The 11,719-nt window shown below is 34.5% G+C and overlaps 1 protein-coding gene across 1 annotated transcript; it reads left to right on the top strand.

Annotated features, from left to right (window-relative positions):
• Positions 1-1,155: 1,155 nt before the first annotated feature.
• On the top strand, positions 1,156-6,220 carry LOC125663607 (G-protein coupled receptor 157-like). Its single transcript, XM_048895890.2, has 3 exons — positions 1,156-1,561; positions 3,009-3,235; positions 4,676-6,220. Exons 1-3 carry the CDS (start codon positions 1,156-1,158, stop codon positions 5,009-5,011), a joined length of 969 nt encoding a protein of 322 aa, XP_048751847.1. The 3' UTR covers positions 5,012-6,220.
• The last annotated feature ends 5,499 nt before the right edge of the window (positions 6,221-11,719 follow it).

The following is an 11,719-nucleotide window of genomic DNA, read 5'->3' as shown; positions in this document are numbered from 1 at the left end:
ACGGACAAATTTCGATCAGAAAAGCTCACATGACCAAGAAATCGCGTTGAAAGTCAACATTTTGCAAACTCTGTTGTCGTTATTATAGTCTTATTTGCAAATATAACCTGTTGTTAAGTTGAATGTAGTCTGACTTGTTTCTTTTTATACTGATTTTGACTACGTTTTTCTGATCAAGATATAGGGCTCATGGCGGATGTGACCGCTTACTCCTCGTAAACACATGATTTCAGCTCGGGAGTTCCTAGCGGTCCTTGCCTCGGCTGTTCACAATTCTATATTTTAAAAGGATTTACGAGATTGATCATTGTTTATTATCTTCACCTCTTTCACTAGTGTATATCAAAGTAAAGATTGGTTGAGGTTTTACGCCGTTTTGGCAATATTTCGGCCATTTTACGGCGATTAACTAAAAGTAAAGAATATTTACGTGATTACTATATTGTCTTTGAAATGGAAATATTTGAATGATGTTTTCAAAATGAAAGTAAATAAAGTCAAAAGTAAATGTTAAACAAGATGTGTTGGTGAAACACAAATGACCCCGATAATGGTCAATTCCAAAGATGGGCAAGGTCACAAGGACAAATATCTTGGTACCAGTAGAAAGATCTTGTCACAAGAAATACTCATGTGCAATATGAAAGCTCTAATATTTAATGATTTAAAAGTTATGACGAGTGTCATATTTTTTAAAAGTAGGTCATATGTCAAGGTCAAAAGGTTTAGTACCCATGGAAAGTTATTAGCAAGGTTAAAGTTTTCAAAAAGTAGGTCAAACTCCAAGGTTAAGGTCACAGGATCAAAAAATGTTGGTACCCATGGAAAGGTCTTGTCACAAGGAATATTCATGTGAAATATTAAAGCCTTAGCACTTACTGTTAAAAAGTTATTAACAAGTTTAAAGTTTCAGACAGGATGACGGAATTACAGAATGACAGGACAAAAACAATATGCCACTCGATCTTCGATCTCGGGGGCATAAAAACACACAAAAACCGATATTCCTATGCCAGAGTGTAACTGTAGAGATAACAAGGCTGTATTGTAAAGCAGATAGTCGTATCATTATTTAAATCACAATAGCTAAAATCAATATATATATTATCAACTACTGATATATACTTGGTCTACCAAAAATAATCAAATGACAACATGGCCTTCTACACAAGGGAAGTGCCTTTGGCGGTCATCACCGTGGTTAGTGCTTGTCTTTCTATTTCTGGAGGATTTGCACTCCTGCTCACATACTATAGGGTTCCAAAATTCCGTACTTCTGTCACAAATCTATTGGTTTTTCTGACCATTGCGGACATCTTTACAGCCTCTGGTAACCTAATGGGCACGGTTAATTATCTCCAACTGGACACGGATCCGACAAACTCGACGGATGTAACATGTGTAGCACAGAGCTTCATCACCACATTCTCCAGTCTGTCTTCGTTTGCTTGGACGTCCATTATTGCAGTTCATTTATATCTATTGATCCGGACACAGAGAAATTTCGAAAGGAATTTGAGTTTAAAATATTTCTATCATTTCATGGGATGGATTGTGCCAGGTATATACTCAGCTTGCTAGGTGTAGACAAATTTCAATGTGTATCATTTGTTAATCTCTTGAATGAAAAGGTGAAGATAACGAACAGTGATCAATCTCACAACTCCTATAAGAAACACAAAAATTGAGAGTTGGGCAAACATTGATATTATAATATTATCAAGACTATTTCTAAATACTTCTTATTACCATCCCATGGTGTCATGGTAAAATAACCATGACTCACCTCACGTCAGGGAAGTGATATACACCGAGTTCAATGGTTAATTAATATCATTTCCAAAGATGTCAACCGATATTGATAGGCACTCATGAAGTGTTTTTAATTTGTAACTGTGTATGAAATGAGAATGTGATTTCCTCATGCAACCCAGTCACGTGACGATGATAAACAGATAGTGCGAAAACACAAAAAATGCAAAACAACGTCATGACAATGTATGAATGCAATGCCATTGGGATGTTTCGTTATAGACAATCGGGAGAGTGAAAATTTCAGCCATCAATATGTATTTCTCAAATTCTATGGTTGTTATAATGATCTTGTCCATATAACCTATCACTGGGTCAAATGCTGTTTCATACCGTTTGTTAGGTCGTTCTTGGCACACTGATTTTGACTACGGATAACTCGTTTATCTGATCAAGACATGGGGCTTACGTCGGGTGAGCCGATCGACAGGGGATGCTTACTCCTCCTCGACACCTGATCCCACCCCTGGTATGTCAAGGTATCCGTATTTGCCCAAGTCTTTGTTTTGTATTCCTTGTGGGATTGATGAGATTGATCACTGTTCGATATCTTCGCCTTTCATGTAGTACTAGTAATTTTCATTATATATCTCCTATGATTAATCACACCGTGGGGATCATAATTAGCCCTTGCATGTCGTAAGAGGTGACTAAATGGGGCGGTCCTTCGGACGTGACCGCAAAATCCGAGGTCGCGTGTCACAGCAGGTTATCCCTCCCTGCTCAAAGGCCGAAAGCGCAGAGCATAAACCTAAATTTTGCAGTACTTCACCGGCAATGGTGACGCGTCTTGGCTCATGGCGGGTGTGACTGGTCGACAGGGAATGCTTACTCCTCCTAGGCACCTGGTCCTACCTCTGGTATATCCAGGGGTCCGTGTTTGCCCAACTCTCTATTTTGTATTGCTTATACATTGTAGGAGTTACACGAGATTGATCACTGTTCGTTATCTTCACCTACATATGAGTGAAAAAATTCTCGAGAGGGACGTCAAACAATATCCAACTTATGCTGAATCACTTCCTATCAAAATATATATACATGTAGTTTTTTTTTATTTCAATCTCTCCATCTGTTTTTAAAACGCTACTTGACATCTCTCACATGTAAAACTTATACGGTACCAATTTTGATGCACCAGATGCGCATTTCGACAAATAATGTCTCTTCAGTGATGCACATGCGTTTCATTTTAGCCATAATCTGTCTACCTATCCTGGCCTCGGGGAAGCTCGGTCGTGATAACCATGGGAATCACACAGGAACGGGCCTGTGGTGCTGGATCAAGATAGACTACAGCGACGGCAACATTCACTCCTCCGACATTCTACTGATGTTCGTCTCGGGGAAATTCTGGGAGCTTCTGACTTACGTACTGTCGTTTTCAATATACATGTTATTGAAAATTGATACTTATATCAAGGTAAGAATGTCATCTATAGGACTGTATTTCGATTTGATACTTATATCAAGGTAAGAATGTCATCTATAGGACTGTATTTCGATTTGATACTTATATCAAGGTAAGAATGTCATCTATAGGACTGTATTTCGATTTGATACTTATATCAAGGTAAGAATGTCAACTATAGGACTGTATTTCGATTTGATACTTATATCAAGGTAAGAATGTCATCTATAGGACTGTATTTCGATTTGATACTTATATCAAGGTAAGAATGTCATCTATAGGACTGTATTTCGATTTGATACTTATATCAAGGTAAGAATGTCATCTATAGGACTGTATTTCGATTTGATACTTATATCAAGGTAAGAATGTCATCTATAGGACTGTATTTCGATTTGATACTTATATCAAGGTAAGAATGTCATCTATAGGACTGTATTTCGATTTGATACTTATATCAAGGTAAGAATGTCAACTATAGGACTGTATTTCGATTTGATACTTATATCAAGGTAAGAATGTCATCTATAGGACTGTATTTCGATTTGATACTTATATCAAGGTAAGAATGTCATCTATAGGACTGTATTTCGATTTGATACTTATATCAAGGTAAGAATGTCATCTATAGGACTGTATTTCGATTTGATACTTATATCAAGGTAAGAATGTCATCTATAGGACTGTATTTCGATTTGATACTTATATCAAGGTAAGAATGTCATCTATAGGACTGTATTTCGATTTGATACTTATATCAAGGTAAGAATGTCATCTATAGGACTGTATTTCGATTTGATACTTATATCAAGGTAAGAATGTCATCTATAGGACTGTATTTCGATTTGATACTTATATCAAGGTAAGAATGTCATCTATAGGACTGTATTTCGATTTGATACTTATATCAAGGTAAGAATGTCATCTATAGGACTGTATTTCGATTTGATACTTATATCAAGGTAAGAATGTCATCTATAGGACTGTATTTCGATTTGATACTTATATCAAGGTAAGAATGTCATCTATAGGACTGTATTTCGATTTGATACTTATATCAAGGTAAGAATGTCAACTATAGGACTGTATTTCGATTTGATACTTATATCAAGGTAAGAATGTCAACTATAGGACTGTATTTCGATTTGATACTTATATCAAGGTAAGAATGTCATCTATAGGACTGTATTTCGATTTGATACTTATATCAAGGTAAGAATGTCATCTATAGGACTGTATTTCGATTTGATACTTATATCAAGGTAAGAATGTCAACTATAGGACTGTATTTCGATTTCTTAAAGTAATGGTTACTGTTGTTTGTCTTGTAAAATGATAATTGTATGACGATTGTCATCTACGTGTATATTACCACATAAAGGTATTTACAGTAGTTTACAGATTTCTAAAACAGTATTTCTTCATTGTACGAGGAAACAATCGTATTTGTAGAGACAGAGAGACCAGACCTATCACTGGAGTGATGTAGATGGCGCTGATCTGAGAGACGGAGATGAGCGATTTTGTTTTATGTGGCTTATTTTGTATTTACTCCGGTTTTGGGGAACATTAAGCTTCTTCATTGAAATATCTAACACAAAATCGTGCGGTTTACAGAGAGTAGATGATATTCTGAAATATTTTCACGGTGTCGGAGACAGTGCGCAGGCGCTGGGAAACTTTATTTTATTTTGTATGTTAGACAAAAACATCCGACAAAAGTATCGTGACAAAATGAGAGAATGTTGGCACAGACGGCATGGTTATGATGAAATATCGGGTCCATAGAGATCGAATCATATCAAAGTGACAAAGTTTTCCTCATATAAACCTCCATATCAAGATCCTTTCCCTACATATATTGATAAAACCTTTCATTTTACATTACTTTAGAAAAGAACTCGGAAGAAAATATCTAAATATATATTTCGATTTATTAATATTTCATAAAATTCAGAACAAACACAGCCTCGTTAAACAAGTGGCCTGTGGGCCACAACGATCACCTTACACATACATCATGATTTGACCATCAATACACTTTAAAATGAAAAACGCATAGTGTAGCTCCACCCTAGCCCCACATGTTAAAGATAAAAGAAGTACAGCGCCTTTTCCCATAATCTCGCCGCCTCTTGTTATGAAATGGAATATCCCCGTTTCTATAAATAGATTAACCTAGCACACTGGTTGGATTGTAGGTTGATACTACAAAAACTAATCTTTGAATTTTGTTCAGTTTGACATACGTCTATGATGAAGCTTTGATATAAAACATGTTAAAAATTAAGGTAGGTAGTCGACCTAGTTTTTGAGAAATATGACGATTTTAATAACACCTTCAGTCTTTGTGTTAGAGTAGAGCAAAATTTGATGAAAAAGAAGGAAAGAGCAATACACAAGAACAGCTATACCATTCTTATAAAGAATCATAACTTGTCACACATGGTTTCAAACAACTTTTGGATATAACTGTACATGTATATTGCACATCAAGTTCAAGTTCAACACCCATTATAAGCATGTGACAGGATTTACTTCAATTTTAAAGACAGTAGCAAGGCGTCTTGCAAACTCGGGATTTGGATTAAACCATCTACATCTTGCTTTCAAAAGCGATCTAGATCATGGCGTGAATAGCTTTTTAGTAGAGCGTGGATTTCAGGGAGGACTGTCTGTGCCATCAAAATGTTCTTTCAGGACGCTTCGCCAACAGGGGAATAGATAATGTGAATGCTGGTATTGACAGACTCCGCTTGTTTTGTAAATGATTCTTGGTTGTTGTTTTTTTTTTAAACTAGATAAAACAAATCAGAATTAAATAATATATTGCATACAGGAAGGACTTTGTAATGCGTGTTTGAATTGTTGCGCACATGAATTGAATGTAATTGCGTGCATTAGTTATGTTATATCTATGGATATCATATACAGTAAATAAAACTTGATTATTAGGAAGTCACTTGGAGCTCCAAATTAAATGTTCTTTAATTATGTAACATAAATGATCTCTCTCCGTATTGAAAATTAGATAATGATTTTACGAATGCAATCACAATCCGTCATGCCGAATAGTTGACCAAAGACAAAACAAACAGTCGCTCATAATTTCAATATTTGAAACTCGGTATTGCGAATGTGTTTATAATACCGGGTAGTTTTTGTCCAGTGCAACAATTTAAGTGCAAAATTATGAATACACGTCGTTTCTTTTTGTCACACGCAATAATCGAAAACGTAATGCACTATATGAATGACAAACAGAAAAACCTGCTATATTGTAAACAGTGGCCTGATTTCTTGGACATTGTCAGGTAGTTTACAACCTAATTACGGTAAGATGTTTACGTTTTAAGGCGCAAACTTCCCCAAAACAGTCCTGGACCATTCGGTACTAACGGCAAACTAACAACTCAACTTTATGACAAACGGGATCTCAATCGTCAACTTCCCATACTTATGTAGCAATATGCCATTAATTATTACCTGCATTGGTGTTTATATCTCAACTGGTTTGATACGCAAGAGCTTGTTCTGCGTATGGTCAGTTTTTAAATCGAGGCAAGCTACTGACAAACAAGTTGATGATACAGGGGTTCCAAAAGTCTCGTTTAAAGTCAGCATTTCGCAAATTCTATGGTCGTTATAATGATCTAGTTTGCCAATACAACCTATTGGGTCAAATGCCGTCTGACGTGTTTCATACCGATTGTTAGACCGTTCGTGGCACACTGATTTTGACTACGGATAACTCCGTTTACCTGATCAAAATATAGGGCTCACGGCGGGTGTGACCGGTCGACAGGGGATGCTTACTCCTCCTACCTAGGCACTTGATCCACCTCTGGTGTGTCCGGGGGTCCATGTTTGTCCAACTATCTATTGTGTATTGCTTATAGGAGTTGTGAGATTGATCAATGTTCGTTATCTTCACCTTTCATATGGATGGCAAATATAAATTGTTGTTATAGTGTAATGATTATGAGTTATGAAAGAGTTCAATTTGGGGAATTGATAGAGTTCTGAAGGAAAACATAATGTTTAAAATTTCACAATTTATTATAATCCAAACGTTGTATAAATTTCCAATATACAGACCGAAAAATAAAAGCTTTTTAACAGTTTGAATAAAATTTTAGAACTATTCTTTCAAATTCACACACATGTTTCAACTTTGATATATCCGCCTACATGGATTTAAGATTAACCAATGAAATAAACTAAACAAAGTTCGAAATTCAGGAGAAAGGTCTATGACATTAATTTTCAACGGTACAACAAGTGAGAAACAAGCATAACCAAATCAAAGAAGCGCAATCCCAAGATCTGACTGTAAATTTGATTGCTGGCAGAATCTAATTTCCACTGCGACCGTGAAACAGGAAAGAGGAGTGAAAGTTGACAATCGCTATCACGTGTGAAAATGCTTTCCTTAAAGATCAAACATCAAATAAAATAATTAAATTTCAATCATTAATTTGGAAATACTTATACCAAATCTAAAAGGAATAAAATAACAATGATTTTTAGAATCCCTACATATACATAAATACAACAATGGTAACCATGAAAATCTCAAAATTTAATTTGTATTTACATGAAAATTCTATCTATTTAATTTGCAAAAACTTATCTAAATACTTTTGAATTGATACGAAAATCTACAGAATCCTGAAAAGTGGTATCTTTTTAAATTCTTCAGATTTTATTTGTCATAGAAGCAATTAAACGGCGCTTTGGGGGGGGGACATTATGTGAGAAAATAAGCTAAAACAGTCGCAATCAGCAAAAAATGAATCTGGCAAATTCTGACTTTTAGCCTTGAATAGATGAAAAAGATGTTCTTCTACATATGTATCTCTTAAAAGTTCCATTTTATGTTGTACTTTTTATTATCAAAGTACCAACCCCCACCTTAATGTACAGTACAAGTGGCATGCTATCAATATAACTCAATATCTGCTGTAACAACAATTAATTTCATAGAAACTATAATACCAATTAAATTCTCCAAGTGTAATTTGTCGATATAGAGCGTTTATCAGTACATCCTTAATATCTTATCAGATCACTTAATTACCTTCAAAAGCAACCGTCTACATTTTTGGAATATTTTGGAGTTATTTCTTTTCTGTCACATTTTTCTTTTATCCTTGGCCATTGCCTTTTTTCTGTGTCACTATCTCAGGAGATTCATGTAACAATACATCTTCATTGATCTGAAAATATTATATGAGATGCAGATGCTGTTCACAGAAATATTGCATTCATTATACTGACATGCGGTGCTTATCAAACTCCTGTTAATGATGTACGTATTACATAAAGTGGACTTTTAAGAATTCAATATGAGCAAACAAACAAAACATGATGTGTTTGTGACACTGGTGCCCCCGTCTAAGAGCAGAGTAATGCTGGTACCAAACGAAAGGTATTGTCACAAGAAATACACATATGAAATATGAAAGCCATGTCACAAAGCAATAAAAGTTATGGCCAAGTTAAACGTTTTGAAAAGTAGATCAAATTCATGACGTCAAACGTTTTGGTACCAACAGAAGGGTATTGTTACAAGAAATACACGTGTGAAATATGAAACCCTAGCAATAACCGTTCAAATGTTATGATAAAGGTTAAAGTTTTTGCAGACAGACCAAAAACTATATACCTTGAATTGTTAAACTCTTGCATATCATATTAATGTTTCATCCCTTGAACTTTTCACCTCTTTTAAATGTGATGTTTACTTACACTACCCCCTAATAATGTACTATTAATCCACTTTTGGTCCACTTCCCCCTGATAATATACTTTTAGCCCACTTCCATCTAATAATATACTTTTAATCCACTTCCCCCTGATAATATACTTTTAGCCCACTTCCATCTAATAATATACTTTTAATCCACTTCCCTCTAATAATATACTTTTAATCCACTTCCCCCTAATACAGTAATATACTTTTAATCCACTCCCCCCTAATACAGTAATATACTTTTAATCCACTTCCCCTAATAATATACTTTTAATCCACTTCTCCCCAATAATATACTTTTAACCCACTTCCCCCTAATAATATACTTTTAATCCACTCCCCTCTAATAATATACTTTTAATCCACTCCCCTCTAATAATATACTTTTAATCTACTTTCCTTCTAATAATATACTTTTAATCCACTCCCCTCTAATAATATACTTTTAATCCACTTCCCCCTAATAATATACTTTTAATCCACTTCCCCCTAATAATATACTTTTAATCCACTTCCCCCTAATAATATACTTTTAATCCATTTCCCCCTAATATACTTTTAATCCACTTCCCTCTAATAATATACTTTTAATCCACTTCCCCTAATAATATACTTTTAATCCTCTTCCCCCTAATAATATACTTTTAATCCACTTTCCCCTAATAATATAACATTTAATCCACTTCCCCCAAATAATATACATATGTACTTTTAATCCACTTCCCTCTAATAATATACTTTTAATCACTTCCTCCTAATAATATACTTTTAATCCACTTCCCCCTGATGATATACTTTTCATCCGCTTCCCCCTAATAATATACATTTCATCCACTTTACCCCTAATAATCAATATCTGTGTGCCCCTCTCTGATATTAATTCATATAAAAATTTATCCTGGGCGTTCGTTAATAATTCTTAATATCTATATTTTATAATTATTCTTAATCATTGATTAGAAATATGATATTGCATTATTACTCTCTCACTTTTACATTTTGTCTCAAACTGAAACACCGTACAATTCCACTGTAGATACAGGCACATCCACCACAAACTAAACAATTGTTTCACTTTACTGCATTTGCTCTACTACCTAATCACAATAACATAAATTGTGTTTTAAAAAATCCACAGGACATTCAAATATCAAAGAAAAAGATATTAATTTAATTTCTTTATGAATTTATTTCCTAGAGAGCCAATAGTTTTTTTTTTTCAAAGTGACCCTTTTTGATATTCTATTTAAAGCTGTGTTCATAAAAGCAAATCCAGTCTAAAGTCGCTTTGAACAATCAAGGTCATTATGTAATGGTCAGATAATGCAAATGAAATAACCTAGATCAATTGATATAAAAACTATACAGGCGTGACCTACTTGAAATTGGTCAATACAACATCAAATGACCCTGACAGATATCATGTCTATTTTTTGTTAATCTTTGATAAATGACGATAACTTTATCGAAAATCTTCTTGAATTGTTTGCGACTTTGGTTGTATATTTTCCTGACAGAGGAGCGGGATCAGAGTTTCTTCCCAGAATCCTCTTCGAGAAAACAAACACACGTGTAGTTAGTAGGTATTGTAGGATGAATACCTACATTGGATATTATAATGCAACTGATTTTCTTTATTTGTATCGAATAACCATAAACAATGCTGATAAATTACCCTAGGTTTTCCCCTTACTTACGGTACAAGTTTATAAATCCCCCTCCTGCGTTTATTTGTGGAAATGCGAATGAATACAACACGTCAACAGCAATATTGCTCTTTTCCTACAGTTTATTTCTGTTTTAAAAAATTGGTTACTACATAAAATGTTGACAAACGACCAATAATTTTGATTTTGTTCAGGAACCAAAACACTGATTTGCGATTCCTTAAGAGGAAAGGATAAAAATTAAGATTTCGTTTATCATTAAGCTCGCTTATTCGAGAGTGTAGACATATGGATCCTATATCATTTTCAAAATGTATAGCCACAGATATAACCCTACATTAACATATCTAACGAAAGATCTCTAATATTAAAAACAACCCATGCAAATGTAGTGATTAAAGGGGCGCCATTGATGCTGGACGCTGACACACTTATGTATTTTACGTCACTAAATGAAACAAATACAGCCTGTAACTTGAATGTTCGTCATCTCAAAGCCAGCTTGCGCTGAGAGTCATGATCGGGGGTGGGGGTATATCAGGCATTGGAACTTTAATTGGTGTGGAAGGTAACATAACTACCAGAAAATATATTAAAATAATTATCAAAAACTTTTTGCCTGTTTTAGCTAGATATTTTGCAGATGACCAGTCTGTCTTCATGGACGATAGTGCTCCATGCAAAATTTATTAACACCGAGCAGCAGCTTATGACGTGAATCACTGGTATTAAACTGATGATAGTAACGATCGTTACTATCATCCCAAGATGGCGGAAGGAAATTCCGGTAAGATCACGTTTACTTATATCTATTTGTATTGTTTATTTGCGAATGATATGTAGGTAAGAAATATCATACACTAGCAATAATTACGATCAGGTGTTATTTTATCTTTTATACGGCTCATATGAACAGAAAATTCGTCGTTGAAAAAAAAAAGGAGGAGGATAGTAACAGAAATGAATGATGATAGTAACGTTTTACTTTCGTAACATGCACGAAGAGGATTAAGTAAGTAAGTAACCATAAACCCACAATCTTGAATGGCAAGTTTCAGTTGTTTGGCATTTCTA

Source organism: Ostrea edulis, chromosome 1 (genome assembly GCF_947568905.1).
Source record: "Ostrea edulis chromosome 1, xbOstEdul1.1, whole genome shotgun sequence".
Lineage (NCBI taxonomy): Eukaryota > Metazoa > Mollusca > Bivalvia > Ostreida > Ostreidae > Ostrea > Ostrea edulis.
This window is presented reverse-complemented; position numbering and strand designations above follow the sequence as displayed.

Coding starts and splice junctions, on each gene's coding strand:
- LOC125663607 (XM_048895890.2), top strand. CDS start 1,156: ATGGCCTTCTACACAAGGGAAGTGCCTTTGGCGGTCATCACCGTGGTT. Junction 1,562..3,008: donor CATGGGATGGATTGTGCCAG/GTATATACTCAG, acceptor GTTTCATTTTAG/CCATAATCTGTCTACCTATC. Junction 3,236..4,675: donor AAATTGATACTTATATCAAG/GTAAGAATGTCA, acceptor TCGTATTTGTAG/AGACAGAGAGACCAGACCTA.